Source organism: Heterodontus francisci, chromosome 19, assembly GCF_036365525.1.
Source record: "Heterodontus francisci isolate sHetFra1 chromosome 19, sHetFra1.hap1, whole genome shotgun sequence".
In the NCBI taxonomy this organism is placed as follows: Eukaryota; Metazoa; Chordata; class Chondrichthyes; order Heterodontiformes; family Heterodontidae; genus Heterodontus; species Heterodontus francisci.
Window position 1 is genome coordinate 3324785 of NC_090389.1, and position 22826 is coordinate 3347610.

The 22826-nt window shown below is 48.1% G+C and overlaps 2 protein-coding genes across 5 annotated transcripts in view; both read right to left on the minus strand.

Annotated features, from left to right (window-relative positions):
* LOC137379934 (NCK-interacting protein with SH3 domain-like) overlaps nucleotides 1-22826 on the minus strand; it is a 423995-nt gene that overhangs the window by 307523 nt on the left and 93646 nt on the right. The gene's annotated exons all lie outside the window — the stretch shown is intronic.
* LOC137380358 (uncharacterized) lies at nucleotides 11865-22094 on the minus strand. Its single transcript, XM_068052285.1, has 4 exons — nucleotides 22044-22094; nucleotides 15285-15533; nucleotides 14801-14949; nucleotides 11865-14709 (listed from the first exon to the last, which is right to left on the minus strand). The coding sequence occupies exons 1-4, from the start codon at nucleotides 22092-22094 to the stop codon at nucleotides 14496-14498; spliced, it is 663 nt and encodes a 220-aa protein (XP_067908386.1). The 3' UTR covers nucleotides 11865-14495.

Here is a 22826-nt window from a genome sequence, read left to right on the forward strand (position 1 = left end):
GTGGTGGACAACTCTTTGCGCTGGAAGACCAGCAAGTTTCGGGCAGACCAAAGGGCGTCTTTCACCGAATTGATAGCCCTCCAGCAGCAGTTGATGTTTGTCTCGGTGTGCGTCCCTGGGAACAGCCCGTAGAGCACAGACTCCTGTGTTACAGAGCTGCTTGGGATGAACCTTGACAAAAACCACTGCATCTCTTTCCACACCTGCTTTGCAAAGGCACATTCCAGGAGGAGGTGGGCGACCGTCTCTTCCCCACCACAGCCAACGCGGGGGCACTGTGCGGAGGGGGCGAGACTTCGGGTGTGCATGAAGGATCTGACGGGGAGGGCCCTTCTCACCACCAGCCAAGCTACGTCTTGGTGCTTGTTTGAAAGTTCTGGTGATGAGGCATTCCGCCAAATGACTTTGACGGTCTGCTCGGGGAACCATCCGACAGGATCCACCGTTTCCTTTTCCCGTAGGGCCTTGAGGACATTCCGTGCAGACCACTGCCTGATGGACCGGTGGTCAAATGTGTTTTTCCGCAGAAACTGCTCCACGAAGGATAGGTGGTACGGCGCCGCCCAACTGCACGGAGCGTTCCGCGGCAATGTGACCAGGCCCATCCTTCGCAACACCGGGGACAGATAGAACCTCAGCACGTAGTGACACTTGGAGTTTGCGTACTGGGGATCGACACATAGCTTGATGCAGCCGCACACGAAGGTGGTCATCAGGATGAGGGCCACGTTGGGTACATTTTTCCCGCCCTTGTCCAGAGATTTGAACATCGTGTCCCTCCGGACCCGGTCCATTTTAGATCCCCAGACGAAGCGGAAAATGGCTCGGGTGACTGCCACGGCGCAGGAGTGGGGTATGGGCCAGACCTGCGCCACGTAAAGCAACAACGTGAGCGCCTCGCACCTGATGACCAGGTTCTTACCCACAATGGAGAGAGACCGCTGCCCCCATATGCCCAACTTTTGTCGTACCTTGGCTACTCGCTCCTCCCATGTTTTGGTGCACGCCCCGGCCCTTCCGAACCATATCCCCAGCACCTTCAGGTAATCTGACCTGACGGTGAAGGGGACAAAGGATCGGTCAGCCCAGTTCCCAAAGAACATGGCCTCGCTCTTGCCGTGGTTAACTTTGGCTCCCGAGGCCAGTTCGAACTGGTCGCAGATGCTCATCAGTCTGCGCACGGACAGCGGATCCGAGCAGAAGACGGCGACGTCATCCATGTACAGGGAGGTTTTGACCTGAGTGCCTCCGCTGCCTGGGATTGTCACCCCTCTTATGCTCGCATCCTTCCTAATAGACTCAGCAAAGGGTTCAATACAGCAAACAAACAAGACCGGGGAAAGAGGACAGCCCTGTCTGACTCCAGATTTGATCGGGAAACTTTCAGATTCCCACCCGTTGATTGAGACTGCGCTACTGATGTTTGTGTAGAGCAGTTGGATCCAATTGCAGATTCCCTCCCCAAACCCCATTTTGGAAAGCACGTCCATCATGTAGGTGTGCGATATCCTGTCAAAAGCCTTCTCCTGGTCCAGGCTGATGAGGCAGGTGTCCACCCTCCTGTCCCGTACGTAGGCGATCGTATCCCTGAGTAGCGCGAGGCTATCAGAGATCTTCTTTAAATGAAACACAAGTTAACTTTCCTCCAACAGAATGAGAGATTATAGGAACTCTTAGGCCATTCAGCCCATCGAGCCTGTTCCACATTTCAATTACATCATAGCTGATCTGATTGTAACTCCATTTACCCACCTTGATTCTATAACCCTAGTACTCTTACCTAACAAAATTTATCAATTTTAGCTTTGACTCGCAGTCTCAAAACTTTTCAGCGAATAAGTTCCTGATTTCCACTACCATTTACATAATGAAGTGCTTCCTGATATCACCCCTGAAAATCCTGGTCTGGCCTCTCCCACTGCAGGAAATATTTCCTCTATCTACCTTATCAACTCCATTAATTATCTTAAACTCCTCAACTGCCGATCTATCTCAGCCTCCTCCTGAAGTCTCCAGCATCACAGATGCCAGACTTCAGCCAATTTGATTCACTCCACGTGATATCAAGAAACGACTGAATGATACTGCAAAGGCTGTGGGCCCTGACAATATTCCAGCAATACTACTGAAGACTTGTGCTCCAGAACTTGCCGCATCCCTAGCTAAACTGTTCCAGTACAGCTACAACACTGGCATCTACCCAGCACTGTGGAAAATTGCCCAGGTATGTCCTGTACACAAAAAGCAGGACAATTCCAACGCGCCCAATTACAGCCCCATCAGTCTACTCTCAATCATCAGTAAAGTAATGGAAGGTGGCATCGACAGTGCTATTGAGCGGCACTTGCTTCGCAAGAACCTGCTCAGTGACGCTCAGTTTGGGATCCGCCAGGGCCACTCAGTTCCTGACCTCAACACAGCCTTGGTTCAAACATGGACAAAAGAGCTGAACTAAAGAGGTGAAGTGAGAGTGTCTGCCCTTGACAACAAGGCAGCATTTGACCGAGTATGGCATCAAGGAGCCCTAGCAAAACTAAAATCAATGAGAATCGGGGGTGGGGGGGGGGGGGGGGGAAACTCTCTGCTGGTTGGAGTCATACGTAGCGCAAAGGAAGATGATTGAGATTGTTGGAAGTCAATCATCTGAGCTCCAGGACATAATTGCAAGAGCTCCTCAGGGTAGTGTCCTAGGCCCAACCATCTTCAGCTGCTTCAATGACCTTCCTTAAATCATGTCAGAAGTGGGGATGTTCGCTGATGATTGCACAATGTTCAGCACCATTCGCGACTCCTCAGATACTGAAGCAGTCCGTGTAGAAATGCAGCAAGACCTGGGCAATATTCAGGCTTTGGGCTGATAAGTGGCAAGTAATATTCGCGCCACACAAGTGACAGGCAATGACCATCTCCAACAAGAGAGAATCTAACCATCTTCCCTTGACATTCAAAGGAATTACAATCACTGAATCCCCCACTAACAACATCTTAGGGGTTACCATTGACCAGAAACTAAACTGGAGTAGCCATATAAATACCGTGGCTACAAGAGCAGGTCAGAGGCTAGGAATCCTGTGGTGAGTAACTCATCTCCTGACTCCCCAAAGCCTGTCCACCATCTATAAGGCACAAGTCAGGAGTGTGATGGAATAATCTTCACTTGCCTGGATGCGTGCAGCTCCAACAACACTCAAGAAGCTCAACGCCATCCAGGACAAAGCAGTCCGCTTGATTGGCACCCCATCCACAAACATTCACTTCCTCCAGCACCAACGCACAGTGGCAGAATATACCATCTACAAAATGCACTGCAGCAAGACTCCTTAGACCGCACCTTCCAAAACCGTGACCTCTACCAACTAGAAGGACAAGGGCAGCAAATGAATGGGAACACCACCACCTGCAAGTTCCCCTCAAAGTCACACTATCCGGACTTGGAACTATATAAGCCATTCCTTCACTGTTGCTGGGTCAAAATCCTGGAACTCCCTTCCTAACAGCACTGTGGGTATACCTACCTCACATGGACTGCAGCAGTTTAAGAAGGCAGCTCACCACCACCTTCTCGAGGGCAATTCGGGATGGGCACTAAATGCTAGCCTAGCCAGTGACACCCACATCCCATGAATGAATAAAAAAAAATTAGATCACCCCTTAATCTTCTATACAAAGGGAATACAAGCCCAGGCTATGCAACCTGTCCTATTAATTTAACTCTTTTAGCCCCAGAAGCATTATGAATCTGTGTTGCACCCTCTACAAGGCCAATATCTCTTTTCTGAGGTGCAGTGCCCAATAGAGTGCAGTACTCTAAATGGTCTATCCAGAGCTTCACATAACAAACATAACTTCCACCCCTTTGTATTCCAGCATCCTTGAGAAAAAGTCCAACATTCCATTGGCCTTTTGAAATTATTTTTCGTTGCTTTCAACTAGCTTTTAGTGATTTCTGTACTTGGACCCATAAATCTCTCTGCTTCCCCACAATTCCTAGCTCCTCACCATTTACAGAATATTTAGATCTATCTTTCTTAGATCCAGAGTGGATGACGTCACACATCCCCACTCTGAACTCCACCTGTCACAGTTTTTTTCCTACTCAATTAATGGCCTGTTGCAAAGTCTGCACTATTTAATGTGTTACCTAACTTTGGATATATGATCCTGGACTCCTTTAATTAACTCACAAATAGTGAAATGCTGAGGTCACAATACAGAACCCTGGGGAACACCATTAGTTACATCCTTTATTATCTGTCCTACCTCCTAACCAATTTCCTACCCCGTGTCAATACGTTGCCTCCAATTCCATGCGCTTCCATTTTTGTTAACAGACTCTAATGTGGGGAGCCTTACTGAATGTCTTTTGCAAGTCCATATAAATAACATTCATAGACACTATTATTACATTAGTTATCACTTCAAAAAATTCAACTATGTTCATTAGACATGATTTATCCTTTACAAATCTATGCTGGCTTTCTCTAATCAGCTCATATCTGTCCAAGTGCTCACTCCCTCTGTCCCTAAACCCTTAACAGATGTTAGACTAATAGGTCTATATAATTGATGCACACTTACAGAATACAACTCCTCTCTCCCTCACCCAAAGAGATGGAAGACATATAGTAAGCTACTTACGGTTTTATGTCAATTTTATGCCCAACAAAAACACGTTCATTAGCTTGTAATATCTGTGTCTAAAGCGGCATTGAGAGGGGCCTGTGCACAGATTGGTATCACTGACCCCTCAACCCAAAACTGGTACACATTTTAAATGTTAGTGGGTAAAAAGAAAAGCAAAATAAAAAGTGCGCACTTTACTGGAAAGCTTCAGGGTTGAAGCTCATATTTTGAAGGCAAGTCAGGGACCTACTTTTCCTAATATTAAAGCAAAATACTGCGGATGCTGGAAATCTGAAACACAAATAAGAAATGCTGGAAATACTCTAAGTCTGGCAGCATCTGTGGAGAGTGAAGTAGTGTTAACGTTTCAGGTCAGTGACCCTTCCCTACTTTTCCTGTTGTCTCTGTATTTTTCAGAAGGGCAACTGAGCACAGTGTCACCTGCAATCTACACTGTTAAGGAAATGTAAGACATCTATGGGACAACACGTGCTCCTTTAAACAAATAGCACCTTTACACTCACCAGTTCCAAATCTTTGTGGTATAAGCAGCTCATTGGAGTCCTGTTTAGAAAATGTCTCAGCATCTGCAAATCAATATGCCCATTTCACTGCTCCAATTCACAAGGCAAAGTCTAGAGGATTATTCCAAGTCTTTACTATTTAATATTGACATTCACATTAAGCTACGTCTTGGCTATTCCCTTTTAAACACGGAAATCCAAAAGTTGCTACCCAAGATGCTCTGCCAGCCACTTTGTGAAAAACAACATTGTGCTGTCTGTCTCACCGTTGAAATGCACTGAGTAGTGTGGATGTGCTGCACTTGCACAGTAGCTTCAATCTAAACCTGCCACAGAAAATTGTGTCTTGTCCATTCCAGTCTAAGTGCCCTTTTAATGATGTGCTCAGTGCTAATTAATGCTAGTCAACCTCGCTGGCACTGAAAATTATTCTAAGTGTGGAGCCTCATTGCTTCCTGTTTTAATTGTTGGAGATTTTAATAATGTAAAATTTTTATTTCTACTTTTCCTTTGTCTTTTTTTCCCCTAACAAGCAATCCAATCTATCTTTCCCTCTATTTCTCTGTATATCTGATTTGAAATTGAATTCACCCACTCTAATTTACAGTTCCTTCTCAGTCCTTGCACTCTTAATTATACAATCCTTCAATCTGAAGAGATACACAGCTGCTTGCCTTGTTCATTCAGGTCTCAGATACCCAGTTTCCCTTGCTGCGACATCAGCTTGCATTTTCAGCAAATTGGCACACAAAAAAAAGTCGAACCTAAATGTGCAGGAGCAAGTCTAGCTAACAGAAGGCACCATTAGATGCCCAGCCAGGGCGGCGCCAGTGGTTAGCACCGCAGCCTCACAGCTCCAGTGACCCGGGTTCAATTCCGGGTACTGCCTGTGTGGAGTTTGCAAGTTCTCCCTGTGTCTGCGTGGGTTTCCTCCGGGTGCTCCGGTTTCCTCCCACATGCCAAAAGACTTGCAGGTTGGTAGGTAGATTGGCCATTATAAATTGTCACTAGTATAGATAGGTGGTAGGGCAATATAGGGACAGGTGGGGATGTGGTAGGGATATGGGATTAGTGTAGGATTAGTATAAATGGGTGGTTGATGGTCGGCACAGACTCGGTGGGCCGAAGGGCCTGTTTCAGTGCTGTATCTCTAAATCTAAAATATATATCCCATTATTCTTGCTTGCCCCTTAAAAAGCCTTTCCCACTCAAGTGCGACCTAGAAATCAACATCAAGTTCATATGAACATCCTTACAACCAGTATTAATTGTGGCATGCACCAAGATCATTTCCACATTTTCTAAATTAAATTCAAATGTGCGCATCTCAGCTGAAATGTTCCCATTCCCATCCCGGAAAGATACATCATGCACAAATGGGGCAGTGACCTGACCTAAATGACATCTTTATCCCTCATCCTCATGTCTCAAAAATTGTCACACATAGAAAACTCCAAGTGTAAAAAAAAAAGCCTGCCTTCCACAAAACAAATGTGAGTATACCACTGTCTCCAAGCTCGAAGAAGCAGCCAGATTACATTCAAACACACATATATGGTGTTTGATACAACTCAGTTATCCAAATCCAGGAAGTTCCGGCAAATATTTTTGGGCATAATTAATGAGCTGAAGCTGTTCAAGCTGCTTACAGGTGAAGGATCCTTCAGGAACAGGACATATGTGTTCTTGAAAGCACATGAGGAAAACAGCGGGAAACCATCTCACATACTTTCACCTTAGTCATATGGTTCATTTCTCATGCAAGTTAAAAAAATAATGGGAAGCTCTTAAGAACAACTGAAGAGGAAAGCGTAGGACAGAGGTATGGAGAAATGAGCAGAGAACCTGCCCTTGGGCAGATCACCACTACTACCAACTTCAACAATTTGAGTTGAGGTGAGCTCAGTCAAGTTAATTGTAATTTTAGAAAGAAAGATTAAGCCAACTTAGCTTTCACATTAGGAGAAACTACAGGAAAAGGTAACGACAAAATAACGGTTTGAAGCATCAGTTGTGACTAATTTTCATTCTTCATTCAAAGGAGTCCATTTGGATGTTCATATTCCTGCTAAATTCTCATCCCTCAGCTCAGCAGTGATGGCGGAGCCAAATGAATCCACTCCATGATCATCTGTATCCCTTTCCGTGACAAGTTACACCTGACATTGTCTATCCAAATCTGCCTCGTTCGTCAGGGCTTTTTGATGCAGAGCAATGGAGAGTACTTGTTTCAATTGTTGAAACATGTCCAAACCATCACAATAATCTTTGGTAGGCCTTCTGTACAGGTGTCCTTGTCTGAACCATGTTCTTATATCATTCTTGATTTTTTGCATTCTGGAGGCTTCCAATATCCCTTAACAATCAACTCATCTCTACAGTTAGTATCTTTTGCTCAACTTTTCTCATATGTTGGTACTCAGATCGGTGTAATATAAGGATAATCATTGCATATATTATCAAAATCTTATTTCTGCACAAACTGCATGTCTACAAAATCTGATTTCTAATGATCTATTTTGGCACAATCATGTCGACTTTTTATCCATTATAAATGCCTTTCCTGCCTCACAACATTAACTACTACACTTCAAAAATATTTCAGTGGCTGTGAAGCACTTTGAGATATCCTCAGGTTATGAAAGCCACTACAGAAAAGCATATTTTCTCCACATTGATAATGAAGCTCACCATGTAAAATTGTCAGCTTGTAACACAATTTGGTCATTTTTATCTTTAACCCACAGGTCACTCCATTTGCTTTCTGGAAATTTTGCCCCTCAGTAAACTGAAATTTTAACTATCCAAAGTAAGGGTTTAAAGCAAAAAAAAACTAGTTTTACAACAAAAGACAGATTTATCAATTGAATTGGCTTTTGTACGTGTCCAAAAGCCTGAGCTTGTAGTTTTTTTCCCCCCAGAGCTATGATACTGAAACTGCATTTGGATTGTACAGTCTGAGCAAGTGTAGTATATCTAAAAGCTTCTCCGGATGCACTGACACCAGTCAGTTGTACTTAGTGAATAATCTTCTTTGGCATCTTATGTTCAATTGGCTCACAATTTTTAAGAAAGGCAAGAGAACAACTTTCAAAGCTTTATTCAGAAAGCTTAAGAGTTTTTTGTTTTAAAGCTAATGATAGTGTACTGATTACACTTGTTTAGAAGTTGTTGTTCCTTATAAACCTCAACCAGCATACTAAGGGTGGGAAGGGAGAAGAGTCACACATATCCAGCAATAAATCAGCAGTACTAAATGCAAGGTTTATAAACATCTCCTGGAAAGTCACTTGCCTCAAGCTATCATTTTCAAAATACACTGAATTTTGAAGTCAACTGATTATCTTGCCTGTGCTCGGACAGTTAAAAAAGATAAATGGTCCAATTGCTTATATATTGTGATCTGGAGATTTAAATTGCTAAGAGATAGAAACAGTTGCACATGATAAAGGCACAGTATCTTTTCCCATTCTAACTTTGTTTTTAAGTTGAATTTCAAAAATAAAGCCTCTAATGGAAAGTCAGGAAACAGTTAAGTGAGGGAACCACTGGTTTCTTGCCACTAATCCTTGTGAGGTGCAAACAAAAAAGGGGAGAGATAGGCAATGTAGGGTTAACAGACAGGCAAGCAACAGAGTGAGCTAAGGCAAATGAGATGGCTGCAGAGGACCTGTAACCAGGAAATGCACCTAGCATTTTATTTGGGGGGGGGGGGGGGGGGGGGGCGGGGGGAGAAAGAGAAGAGGAGCTTGAGGGAAGAGCTTACAACCTGCAGGTGCAACCAGCAAGATGGTGGGATATGGGGGTATTGGCATCTAATTTGATGCTAATTTATGTTCAATCAGAGGAGGGAAGACAAAAAGAAAAAAAAAAGAGGTTCACCTGTATTTTGTTCTTAATGTGCTGTGGGGCAGGGCATGCACCACGGACCATATTCAGGGCAGTCACAGATCTGGCTCAGTCTGGGAGGGGCTGACTGTTTCACTCCATGTTCATATTTTGTAAGAAGCTCTTCTGATTTAAAATTCCGCAAAAGGGGAAAACACTCCACAGGCTTCCTGGTGTTGTGGTTAACAGAACAGAAGATGCTCTTTCATCCATTATTCTATTACAATACTGGGGAGTGGTTCCGCAAAGAGGTCAAGCTGTCATCTGCCCACATTCACATTTCAAGGTCACAGGATGCATGGGTGGTCCGGGCTTCATCCAGACAACCTGCTAATTTACTGCTTAGTGCTGTTAAAGGTGGGGTGGCGGAGGTGTGGGAGGTTTGTTCCTTAATACAACCACATTCAGAAATGTCACTCTTTTGGGGTTTGGTTTCTGCTTCCTACATCTGGTATGTTCTTCTTCCTCCTCGTCCTGCTAATTCTCTTCATGGAGTCAGCAACACGGCATAGCCATAGCATTTTCTTCCTGTAACAGTCCACTTTCAGCTCCCCAAAAGGCACCATCGGGTAAATCAACGTTCTTCCTCTGGATACAGTCAACATTTGTGCCAATCTGTGCAATGTTAGATGGGACATTCATCCTACCGACTTTTTGAAGGTAATTCCTTCTAAATGGCCAGTATGTTTAGGAGGTTAAAAGCACCGTTGCCTAATCTGACCCCTCACTAACCCATTAGGGTACTTCAGATGCTTTAATTTTTTTGACGGACTGCAAGGTTCAGCTCCTTTTTTAATCTTTTCTTCTTGGTAACAAGGTAGCATTTATGTACATCCATAGTTATCGCTTTTTTTCCAACAATATAGCTTATTTAATTCAGTTCCACAACTTGCCATGGTAGGATTTAAACGCAATTGACATGCTAGCCCTGTACCATAACCACTAGGCATTATTCTTTGGTTAACACAATTTGTAATGTAACGGGATGTTTATAGCATCACTCACAGGTACACTATTAGAATTTGGTGCCATGTACTATTTTTATGTAATATATGATGAAAATCTTAAATTCACATTTTTTATATACAAAACCTTAGTTCCTTTTTGTCATCCATTTGTACCAGCTTTTCCATTATAAATCCCAGTCCACATTATATATAATGGAAAAGGCTCTGGCCACTGTCTAATTACAGGCTCTGTCCGCAAGGCAGCATTCTACTTTGTCCCTACAAAATCTTTGGATGTGCCCACCATTTCAAAGTTACAAAAAGCTGCATAAACAATCTGTTTTAACATTAGAATAGATGCTGCCCAAAATCCATTCCATCCTAATGGCATTAAATGTTTGAGGCTGTGTACAAGAAGCCTTTCTCTTGTTTACTATTAAACATTCCAAATCATGGTGATTCATAGCTGCTGACTTAATGATGGAACAACCAGCTGAACATATTACAGAAATATATAGTAACAAAATTTAGCTCAGGCAATAAATTTAAGGAGTGAAATGCTACAAAGGACTAGAGGATAATTTTCAAGTCTGAACAAGTTCAGATGGAATCATTTCTGCCCCCACCGCGCCTCCCCCCCCCCACCCCCCCCACCCCCCCCCCGCCCAAAACACAGGCTGTTTGCTGATGAGAGCATGTGTGCCAAATAAATCAATCATTCTGCAAAAACACTAAACACTTACTCAGAAGATCTGCCATTGTATGTAATAAATGCATTCACACAGGTCTGCAGTTTCCATGAAGCCTACGACTTGAATTCCACCAGATTGTGCACCTCGAGTGAAAAGTCTCAACCAGGTAGTCAATTCCTAGGATGCACCAGTGTCAATCTGTGCATGCCACACTTGGAGACTGTGACCTTACACCATCTAAGCCATGACATAGAACTTCAGTGGCTTTTATTTTAACATTGTACATACTCAGTGCTCTCCCAACTACTGTGCCCTATTTTCTGGCTAAGACTGGGGCTTCACTAAACACTATCATTGTTTCTAGACCCCAACTTACCCACGCTGGATACATTTTCAAAATACAATCCTGTTCAAACTGTTCATGAATTAATTCCCTCTACCTTAGGAGACATTATAAAATATATAAGTATAATTATAGAAATATTAGCTTACACTACCATTCCCATAATATTCTGATTTGAGTCTCAATTTTATTGAATTACACAAAAATTTCAATCAATGCACCAAGTTCATCAGTTCTATCCGAACCCAGGCACGATGAATAGTGCATACAAGGTAGTTACATTTATGTAATATTCTCACCAGGTATTAATCCTATGTTTCAACCACTGTATTTAACAATGTTAAAAAGGACTACACTACTGAAATTCTCGAGGAAGATTTAACCGTTTAAAATAGTGAATTGTTGAATTAAGGCAGGGCATCTTAAGCGTACAGACAGAATGTCTTTCTAACTGTTCAAAGTTCTCATATACAACCGACAATGGACATTTAAAGCTGCACATTTCGGTTAACAGCTTCAGACCTTTAATTTATTTGAACTTGCTCAATGTGTGCATCATATTTTTCTCATTATGAAAAACATGTTCTGCAGGAGCCAGTTATAGTTTTAAAGCTGAGAAATAGGAAATGAACTGCAGTTTAAACATTCACTGCAATTGCCTCATGATGACCTCATCAGAAGGCTTTTTTTAATCAAAGCGCACAAAAGTGAACTTGTCTCAGATTGCTGACAGTGCATCAGCCTACATTTCCTTATGCCAACTTAGAGTAATTGAGTCATTACTGCTTACATTAAGAAAAACACAAGTCTTGTGTGTGCAGCTTGAATTCATCACATTCAAAAGGAATTCCTTTGACAAACTGTTAACATCTTTATTTTTCTTTAGACCAACAGCAGCCTGTATACAGTACAAAAACGCAATACAATCAATTCCAGTGAAGCACAGCCACATACCTGGTCCAAGTGTAATTCTGATCCAAGCACAGAATTCTAAACGCATCAAATCATTTTCCATCTCCCAAATTAACAGAATACCAGAATTCCAAGCATAAATTTTTAAATGCATCATCCTGCTCCAAGCATAATATTTCCTCAATTATATCCGTTTTCAGTGCTCAGCACACTGTATACTGTCAGTCCATTTCCAATTTCACCTAAACACAACAACACATTAGTAATTCAATGTAAACACGTTAGCACCTTCTTGAATTAAGTTCTTTTGTTACTCAAGTGTGAATGTGAGATTTTGCGATTATAATGAATGAACAGCCTGCGGTAAAAATACTACAAATGAATCATGCACTCTATAGAAATCCTGTTACAGTAATTTTTTGGCAAACTAGTGTTATATTTTTAAAGTGACACTGAACAAGTGCAATAAATTAAAATTTACGCAACTAAAATTTACTTAACTAAGCAGCATCAGAACAGACATGATGGACACATTTACTACCAAACCCAATGTGCTATACCAATTATGTTAAGCAAGCCAAAGGAGTAGTTTAAGAAAGCAAAATAAAACAGGATGAGAATATCCAAGAACAAATATCAGTCCAACCATTTCACAAGTAAAAGTGCAACATTAAATAAGGTGCATGGTTACAAAAGGGCTTAAGTAATTAAAAACAGCGCATGGAAAAATAAGTGTTATTAAAAGCACAGAAAACACAATCACACATACATGGACAACTATCAAAAACCTTATTCACACTTAATTGCTGGAGTATAGGGAGAATAGCAGGTGTGCACTGACCTGATAAAATAATAATTGAATTGCAGCACAGAATGTTTTACCGTCTGTGAACTCAACTTGAAAGCATGCAAGAGTACCCTTTGCAAGCCAAGTGAAGCTCATACACTACTGAGCTTCCAACATAGGCTGGAAGAACCATGCAGCCTCTTTTCTTTACGTTCAGAAATTGACTTGTATTAATGGATCTGTGCAGCAGTGTGGCTCACACTGAGTCAGGTGTTTGCATGTGGAGCAGCACCTGCAGCTTAGGCTATTGACAGTTCCTCTCTTCCTGAAATTCTGTGCTCTTATGCCATATCCTCAGTGGTGCTCTCATGAATGAGAACCCCACAGCACCAAATATTTCAGGGTAAGCTACAATTACAGACCACATAAGTAAACTGCTCCACACATGTACATAAAGGCTGCAACATTCAAAGATCAAAAGGAGAAAGGTGGTAAACAATTGGGAACTAAGTTCTGAAACTCCCCAGGTTAGCAGCGTAGCCTAGATGCAAACAAGTGTGGAACTATCAAAGAAAATGAAATGGGTAAATGATGAATAGGGAGTAGTTGCTGTGCAGGATACAAGCAGATTATACAACTGAAGGGTAGGGTAGTAAATGGGGCCCACTGACCTGTCAACACAGTAAATTACAGCTCCAGCTTTAATTCTACGCTTAATGTAGCTCCTGGCTAATGATGTTTGGTTCCTATACAATTCTTTGAGATACTAGACTTGTACTGTACTATAATAAAGTACCAGAGGTTTTTTTTTTAATATACTGTTCTATGCACACAAGAGATCTGAACATTCATAAAAGTGAAACCTTTTGTAAAAAGTGTTTTTTAAAAAAAATGTTGCCGATGCCAATGGCATTGACAGCTCAGATAAAAGCCCTAACTTCCCCTTTCTGCATTACATACAGGAAGTGGAGCTCTGGAACTCCCTGAAGTAGTATACAGCTGCCTCATCAAAAAACAAAACTAAATTCAAGCCTTGCATTTTTTTTTAAATTACATTAACTGCTACATTTTAAAATATCACTCAAATGGACTAATCCAGTATGAAGTTTCACTATTTTCAAAAACTTTCCCAATACTTTGCATTATACTTTTAGGAAGTATGGGACCCAAAACTGATCTCGACTTTGAAACCCCTGAATACTTTAATGCACTATCAAAACGCATTAGCTTTCCAAGGAGATTTAGAATGCAATTCTACAGGCTGCCACTTCATATCTAGTCTGTAACCAACTATCGCTGTACCAATCCCACAAATCACAGCAGCTGAATTACACTTTGAACTTATTACATCCAATCATTTTAGACAGTCAATGACTGTTTAAGCATCTAAGAAAGCTAGTGAGTGTCAAGGTTGTTTTATTAAAAAGGTACCAAATGCCAGAGTCATGATAACCCAGCTGTATTTAAACTAATGTATAAAAATCCCATTTTGTTAATTCTTTATTGTATGATAAACATGCTATGATGTGGAAGCATGTTGTGTTGGATTATCAATCGGCAATAAAGGAACAGTATACAGAATACTGGGAGATGCCTTTTATTTTAGGCAATGTAATGTAATGTAAGGCAAATGTAATGTAATGTAAGGCAATGTACATTTCTTTGTAATACAATTACAAACAACATAGCACCAACAGAGAATCACGAGTTAACAAGGAAATCGAATTTTTCCCCTTTCTGTCATGCATGTCCGAGGACACTAGTCAGCAGCGATCATTTTCATTCTGAATCAGACAAAGGATCCGGATCCGATTCAGTTGAATCGGATTCAGTTTTCGATTCTTCCCCTCTTCGCCATTCTTTGAGGAGAAGCCTCCACTGTTCAGCTTGTAGCCATGCAGCATAGGCTGCATCTAAATAATCCTGTGCGTCTTCAGGCTTCTCCAAGCACAGCCTGAGCAACTGATCGAGTTGGTCTGAAGTAAGCCGATTCCTGCAGGAAAAATTAAGTCAGAAAAAAAATCGTTCAACCAGTAATAAACCATTTAAGAACAACTGCTGGCCAATACTCAACCTGACTGTACCTGTACTTGTTTTTTATCAAGTTCACAGACGAAAATCCGGTGTCAGGTTCAGCAGTTGATGCAGACATCACCGCACAAACCTCTGATAGTATCGAGAAGTTAGGGTATTCTTTCCTCCACATATCAGAGTGTGCCAAATCAATGCAAACCTGAGGAGGGGGGAGTGGGAGGGGAAGAGGAGAAAAAAGATATTCACTCGTCCTCCAAATATCTTGTAAAGTCTAGCATACTACTGAAGTTGCATTTAAGTGACTTGCCACCTTTTGAACAAACCCAAGCCACATTCCTACGTTAAAGATATGAAACATTTCAAAATATGCATATTCTATATCAGATTTCACAGTAGCAGGTTTATAATATATTCTATTCTCATACTTTGCAATAATTAGCATGCAATATTCATAACACTAATCTATACATTAAACTACGGTAAATACAAGTGGCTAATCTATAAAATGTAAAGATATTATAAAACTTTGCTTACTTCATCCAAACTCTCCCCTTTTCTGGATGCAATTAAATATTTCATCTGATCCCACTCTGCAACTAAATCTTTCCCATCATTAGAAAGGAGGTCTGAGAAATGATTCTGGAGAGCTGCTGCTTCACTATTTCCATATTGAGCTAGCTTCTCAGGGTCAGACGGAATCCTATCCGGATCTAGGATACGAAAAGCTCGGATGATTGCATTATCAGGGAACCTCTCCTTCAGACTGTCAACAATATTCCTCACCTAATAAAAAGCAAAACAAATGATTGTCAAGGAAAAGTTAAGCAGAGCTGTTCGAAGATAAAACATTGTCTCCATTGCTCCATTTTTGCCAGTGATCAGCTGTTACTGCAGCATGCCTAACCTGGGAAACATCACACACGCAGCAAAAAAAAAAACACTTCATAATATACTAACGCTGAGTGATGGAATCACAGTCTCGACTTGTAAAAGTAGTAAGAAAGATTACCTGCAGTCAAAATTCAAGTCAGTAACCACTACGTTAATTTATGTGTGAGGGGGAGAGAGAGAGGGGGAGAGAGAGAGGGGGAGAGAGAGAGGGGGAGAGAGAGAGGGGGAGAGAGAGAGGGGGAGAGAGAGAGGGGGAGAGAGAGAGGGGGAGAGAGAGAGGGGGAGAGAGAGAGAGGGGGAGAGAGAGAGGGGGAGAGAGAGAGGGGGAGAGAGAGAGGGGGAGAGAGAGAGGGGGAGAGAGAGAGGGGGAGAGAGAGAGGGGGAGAGAGAGAGGGGGAGAGAGAGAGGGGGAGAGAGAGAGGGGGGAGAGAGAGAGGGGGAGAGAGAGAGGGGGAGAGAGAGAGGGGGAGAGAGAGAGGGGGAGAGAGGGGGGAGAGAGAGAGGGGGAGAGAGAGAGGGGGGAGAGAGAGGAGGGGGAGAGAGAGAGGGGGAGAGAGGGAGGGGGGAGAGAGGGAGGGGGAGAGAGGGAGGGGGAGAGAGGGAGGGGGAGAGAGGGAGGGGGAGAGAGGGAGGGGGAGAGAGGGAGGGGGAGAGAGGGAGGGGGGAGAGAGGGAGGGGGAGAGAGGGAGGGGGAGAGAGGAGGGGGAGAGAGGGAGGGGGAGAGAGGAGGGGAGAGAGGAGAGGGGGAGAGAGAGAGGGGGAGAGAGAGAGGGGGAGAGAGAGAGGGGGAGAGAGAGGGGGAGAGAGAGAGGGGGAGAGGGAGAGAGAGAGGGGGAGAGAGAGAGGGGGGAGAGAGAGAGGGGGAGAGAGAGAGGGGGAGAGAGAGAGGGGGAGAGAGAGAGGGGGAGAGAGAGAGGGGAGAGAGAGGGGGAGAGAGAGAGGGGGAGAGAGAGAGGGGGAGAGAGAGAGGGGGAGAGAGAGAGGGGGAGAGAGAGAGGGGGAGAGAGAGAGGGGGAGAGAGAGAGGGGGAGAGAGAGAGGGGGAGAGAGAGAGGGGGAGAGAGAGAGGGGGAGAGAGAGAGGGGGGAGAGAGGAGAGAGGGGGAGAGAGAGAGGGGGAGAGAGAGAGGGGGAGAGAGAGAGGGGGAGAGAGAGAGGGGGAGAGAGAGAGGGGGAGAGAGAGAGGGGGAGAGAGAGAGGGGGAGAGAGAGAGGGGGAGAGAGAGAGGGGGAGAGAGAGAGGGGGAGAGAGAGGGGGAGAGAGAGTGGGGGAGAGAGAGAGGGGGAGAGAGAGAGGGGGAGAGAGAGAGGGGGAGAGAGAGAGGGGGAGAGAGAGAGGGGGAGAGAGAGAGGGGGATGAGAGAGGGGGGGAGAGAGAGAGGGGGAGAGAGAGAGGGGGAGAGAGAGAGGGGGGGAGAGTGAGAGGGGGAGAGAGAGAGGGGGGGAGAGAGAGGGGGAGAGAGAGAGGGGGGGAGAGAGGGGGGGAGAGAGAGGGGGGGAGAGAGTGGGGGGGAGATGAGAGGGGGGGGAGAGAGAGGGGGGGAGAGAGAGGGGGGGAGAGAGAGGGGGGGAGTGAGAGGGGGGAGAGAGAGGGGGGAGAGTGAGAGGGGGAGAGAGAGAGGGGGAGAGAGAGAGGGGGTGAGAGAGAGGGGGAGAGAGAGAGGGGGGAGAGAGAGAGGGGGAGAGAGTGAGGGGGTGAGAGAGAGGGGGTGAGAGAGAGGGGGGAGAGAGTGAGGGGGTGAGAGAGAGGGGGGAGAGAGAGAGGGGGAGAGAGAGAGGGGGAGAGAGAGAGGGGGAGAGTGAGAGGGGGTGAGAGAGAGAGGGGGGAGAGGGAGAGTGAGGGGAGAGAGAGAGGGGGAGAGAGAGAGGGGGAGAGAGAGAGGGGGGGAGAGAGAGAGGGGGAGTGTGAGAGGGGGAGAGAGAGAGGGGGAGAGAGAGAGGGGGAGAGAGAGAGGGGGAGAGAGAGAGGGGGAGAGAGAGAGGGGGAGAGAGAGAGGGGGAGAGAGAGGGGGAGAGAGAGGGGGGGAGAGAGAGTGGGGGCGATGAGAGAGGGGGGCGAGAGAGAGAGAGAGAGGGGGGGCGAGAGAGAGAGAGAGAGGGGGGCGAGAGAGAGAGAGAGAGGGGGGCGAGAGAGAGAGAGAGGGGGCGAGAGAGAGAGAGAGAGGGGGCGAGAGAGAGAGAGAGAGGGGGGCGAGAGAGAGAGAGAGAGGGGGGCGAGAGAGAGAGAGAGAGGGGGGCGAGAGAGAGAGAGAGAGGGGGGCGAGAGAGAGAGAGAGGGGGGGCGAGAGAGAGAGAGAGGAGGGGGGCGAGAGAGAGAGAGGGGGGGCGAGAGAGAGAGAGGGGGGCGAGAGGAGAGAGAGGGGGGCGAGAGAGAGAGAGGGGGGCGAGAGAGAGAGAGGGGGGCGAGAGAGAGAGAGGGGGGCGAGAGAGAGAGAGGGGGGCGAGAGAGAGAGAGGGGGGGCGAGAGAGAGAGAGGGGGGGCGAGAGAGAGGAGAGGGGGCGAGAGAGAGAGAGGGGGGCGAGAGAGAGAGAGGGGGGGCGAGAGAGAGAGAGGGGGGCGAGAGAGAGAGAGGGGGGCGAGAGAGAGAGAGGGGGGCGAGAGAGAGAGAGGGGGGCGAGAGAGAGAGAGGGGGGCGAGAGAGAGAGAGGGGGGCGAGAGAGAGAGAGGGGGGCGAGAGAGAGAGAGGGGGGCGAGAGAGAGAGAGGGGGGCGAGAGAGAGAGAGGGGGGCGAGAGAGAGAGAGGGGGGCGAGAGAGAGAGAGGGGGGCGAGAGAGAGAGAGGGGGGCGGAGAGAGAGAGGGGGGCGAGAGAGAGAGAGGGGGCGAGAGAGAGAGAGGGGGGCGAGAGAGAGAGAGGGGGGCGAGAGAGAGAGAGGGGGGGCGAGAGAGAGAGAGGGGGGCGGAGAGAGAGAGGGGGGGCGAGAGAGAGAGAGGGGGGCGAGAGAGAGAGAGGGGGGCGAGAGAGAGAGAGGGGGGCGCGAGAGAGAGAGAGGGGGGCGAGAGAGAGAGAGGGGGGCGAGAGAGAGAGAGGGGGGCGAGAGAGAGAGAGGGGGGCGAGAGAGAGAGAGGGGGGCGAGAGAGAGAGAGGGGGGCGAGAGAGAGAGAGGGGGGCGAGAGAGAGAGAGGGGGGCGAGAGAGAGAGAGGGGGTGGCGAGAGAGAGAGAGGGGGGCGAGAGAGAGAGAGGGGGGCGAGAGAGAGAGAGGGGGGTAGAGAGAGAGGGGGGTAGAGAGAGAGGGGGGGTAGAGAGAGAGGGGGGTAGAGAGAGAGGGGGATAGAGAGAGAGGGGGATAGAGAGAGAGGGGGATAGAGAGAGAGGGGGATAGAGAGAGAGGGGGATAGAGAGAGAGGGGGGATAGAGAGAGAGGGGGATAGAGAGAGAGGGGGATAGAGAGAGAGGGGGATAGAGAGAGAGGGGGGATAGAGAGAGAGGGGGACAGAGAGAGAGGGGGACAGAGAGAGAGGGGGACAGAGAGAGAGGGGGACAGAGAGAGAGGGGGACAGAGAGAGAGGGGGACAGAGAGAGAGGGGGACAAGAGAGAGAGGGGGACAGAGAGAGAGGGGGACAGAGAGAGAGGGGGACAGAGAGAGAGGGGGACAGAGAGAGAGGGGGACAGAGAGAGAGGGGGACAGAGAGAGAGGGGGACAGAGAGAGAGGGGGACAGAGAGAGAGGGGGACAGAGAGAGAGGGGGACAGAGAGAGAGGGGGACAGAGAGAGAGGGGGGAAGAGAGAGAGGGGGGAGAGAGAGAGGGGGGGAGAGAGAGAGGGGGGAGAGAGAGAGGGGGGGAGAGAGAGAGGGGGGGGAGAGAGAGGGGGGGAGAGAGAGAGGGGGGGTAGAGAGGAGGGGGGGTAGAGAGAGGGGGGAGAGAGAGGGGGGGTAGAGAGAGAGGGGGGGGTAGAGAGAGAGGGGGGGTAGAGAGAGAGGGGGGGTAGAGAGAGAGGGGGGGTAGAGAGAGAGGGGGGGTAGAGAGAGAGGGGGGGTAGAGAGAGAGGGGGGGTAGAGAGAGAGGGGGGGGTAGAGAGAGAGGGGGGGTAGAGAGAGAGGGGGGGTAGAGAGAGAGGGGGGGGTAGAGAGAGAGGGGGGGTAGAGAGAGAGGGGGGGTAGAGAGAGAGAGGGGGGGTAGAGAGAGAGGGGGGGGTAGAGAGAGAGGGGGGGTAGAGAGAGAGGGGGGGTAGAGAGAGAGGGGGGGTAGAGAGAGAGGGGGGGTAGAGAGAGAGGGGGGGTAGAGAGAGAGGGGGGGTAGAGAGAGAGGGGGGGTAGAGAGAGAGGGGGGGTAGAGAGAGAGGGGGGGTAGGAGAGGGGGGGGTAGAGAGAGAGGGGGGGTAGAGAGAGAGGGGGGGTAGAGAGAGGGGGGTAGAGAGAGAGGGGGGGTAGAGAGAGAGGGGGGGTAGAGAGAGAGGGGGGGTAGAGAGAGAGGGGGGGTAGAGAGAGAGGGGGGGTAGAGAGAGAGGGGGGGTAGAGAGAGAGGGGGGGTAGAGAGAGGGGGGGTAGAGAGAGAGGGGGGGTAGAGAGAGAGGGGGGGGGTAGAGAGAGAGGGGGGGTAGAGAGAGAGGGGGGGTAGAGAGAGAGGGGGGGGTAGAGAGAGAGGGGGGGGTAGAGAGAGAGGGGGGGGTAGAGAGAGAGGGGGGGGGTTAGAGAGAGGGGGGGGTAGAGAGAGAGGGGGGGGTTAGAGAGAGAGGGGGGGGTAGAGAGAGAGGGGGGGGTTAGAGAGAGGGGGGGGGTAGAGTGAGGGGGGGGTAGAGAGAGAGGGGGGGTAGAGAGAGAGGGGGGGGTAGAGAGAGAGGGGGGGGGTGAGAGAGAGGGGGGGGTAGAGAGAGAGGGGGGGGTAGAGAGAGAGGGGGGGTAGAGAGAGGGGGGGGGGTAGAGAGAGAGGGGGGGTAGAGAGAGAGGGGGGGTAGAGAGAGAGGGGGGGGTAGAGAGAGGGGGGGGTAGAGAGAGGGGGGGGTAGAGAGAGAGGGGGGGGGTAGAGAGAGAGGGGGGGGTAGAGAGAGAGGGGGGGGTAGAGTGAGAGGGGGGGGGTAGAGAGAGAGGGGGGGTAGAGAGAGAGGGGGGGTAGAGAGAGAGGGGGGGGTATGAGAGAGTGGGGGGGGTTGTGAGGGGTAGAGAGGGGGGGGTAGAGAGAGAGGGGGGGGGTAGAGAGTGAGGGGGGGGTTAGAGAGAGAGGGGGGGGTGAGTAGAGAGAGAGGGGGGGGGTAGAGAGAGAGGGGGGGGTAGAGAGAGAGGGGGGGGGTAGAGAGAGAGGGGGGGGTAGAGAGAGAGGGGGGGGTAGAGAGAGAGGGGGGGGGTAGAGAGAGAGGGGGGGGTTAGAGAGAGAGGGGGGGGTAGAGAGAGAGGGGGGGGTAGAGAGAGAGGGGGGGGTAGAGAGAGAGGGGGGGGGTAGAGAGAGAGGGGGGGGGTAGAGAGAGAGGGGGGGGGGTAGAGAGAGAGGGAGGGGGGGTAGAGAGAGAGGGGGGGGTAGAGAGAGAGGGGGGGGGTAGAGAGAGAGGGGGGGGTAGAGAGAGAGGGGGGGGTAGAGAGAGAGGGGGGGGTAGAGAGAGAGGGGGGGGTAGAGAGAGAGGGGGGGGTAGAGAGAGAGGGGGGGGTGGTAGAGAGAGAGGGGGGGTAGAGAGAGAGGGGGGGGTAGAGAGAGAGGGGGGGGGGTAGAGAGAGAGGGGGGGGTAGAGAGAGGGGGGGGGTTAGAGAGAGAGGGGGGGGTAGAGAGAGAGGGGGGGGAGGGGTAGAGAGAGAGGGGGGGGTAGAGAGAGAGGGGGGGGGTAGAGAGAGGGGGGGGAGGTAGAGAAGAGGGGGGGGGTAGAGAGAGAGGGGGGGTAGAGTGAGAGGGGGGGGGGTAGAGTGAGAGGGGGGGTAGAGTGAGAGGGGGGGTAGAGTGAGAGGGGGGGTAGAGTGAGAGGGGGGGGTAGAGTGAGAGGGGGGTAGAGTGAGAGGGGTGGGTAGAGTGAGAGGGGGGTAGAGTGAGAGGGGGGGTAGAGAGAGAGGGGGGTAGAGAGAGGGGGGTGGGAGAGAGAGGGGAGAGAGAGAGAGAGAGGAGGGAGGGAGAGAGAGGGAGAGAGAAAGAGAGCGCGTGTGCTGGGGGGGGGGGGGGGGGGGGGGGGGGATGCCAAAAGCATCAGTGCCAGGGCCTCAGCTATTTACAATCTATAATAATGACTGCAACAGAGACAGAGTAATGTATCTTAACTTTGCAGATGATACAAAGTTAGGTGGGAATGTAAACTGTGAGGAGGACACCAAAGGCTGCAAAGAGATATAGACTGATTAAATGAATAGGCAACAAGGTGACAGACGGAGTATAATGTGGGGAAGTGTGAGGTTATTCACTTTGGTCGTTAGAACAGAAAAGCAGCAGAATATTTTTTTAAAAGGCATGAAACTTCGAAATGTTGATGTTCAGAGACTTGGGTGTACTCGTACAAGGAACACAAGGTGAGCATAGAGTACAAAAATAAAGAAAGTCATGCTACAATTGCACAAGGCTTTAGTGAGTGCACATCTGGAGTACTGTATGCAGGTTTGGTCTCCATATGTAAGGATCAATTTACTTGCATTGTAGGCAGTACAAAGGTTCACTAGATCAGTTCTTGGGATGAAAGCGTTGTCCTATGACGACAGGCTGAGTAAATTTATTTCATTTATTTATTTAGAGATACAGCACTGAAACAGGCCCTTCGGCCCACCGAGTCTGTGCCGACCATCAACCACCCATTTATATGAATCCTATATTAATCCCATTACCCTCTCACATCCCCACCTTCCCTCAATTCCCCTACCACCTACCTATACTAGGGGCAATTTATAATGGCCAATTTACCTATCAACCTACAAGTCTTTGGGTGTGGGAGGAAACTAGAGCACCCGGCGGAAACCCACGTGATCACAGTGCAAACTCCGCACAGGCAGTACCCAGAATCGAACCAGGGTCGCTGGAGCTGTGAGGCTGCGGTGCTAACCACTGCGCTGCCCCAAATTCTGCCTATACTCTCTGGAGTTTAGAAGAATGAGAGGTGACCTCATTGAAAAGTACAAGATTCTGTAGGGGCTTGACAGGGTAGACACCGAGAAGTTATTTCCCCTGACTGGGGCACCTAGAATACGGAGGTCACCCTCTTAGGATAAGGGGTCCATCATTTAGAACCGAGATCAGGAGAAATTTTCTTTGTTCAGAGGGTTGTGAACCTTTGAAATTCCTTA

Bases quoted from the DNA above. Each gene is read 5' to 3' on its own strand.
- LOC137380358 (XM_068052285.1), bottom strand. From the start codon at position 22,094: ATGACTTTCTTTATTTTTGTACTCTATGCTCACCTTGTGTTCCTTGTA. The intron at 15,534-22,043 runs GTACACCCAAGT...GCTTTTTATTAG, and splicing joins ACCTTGTGTTCCTTGTACGA to GTGAGGAATATTGTTGACAG. The intron at 14,950-15,284 runs GTAAGCAAAGTT...CCCCCTCCTCAG, and splicing joins AAGGGGAGAGTTTGGATGAA to GTTTGCATTGATTTGGCACA.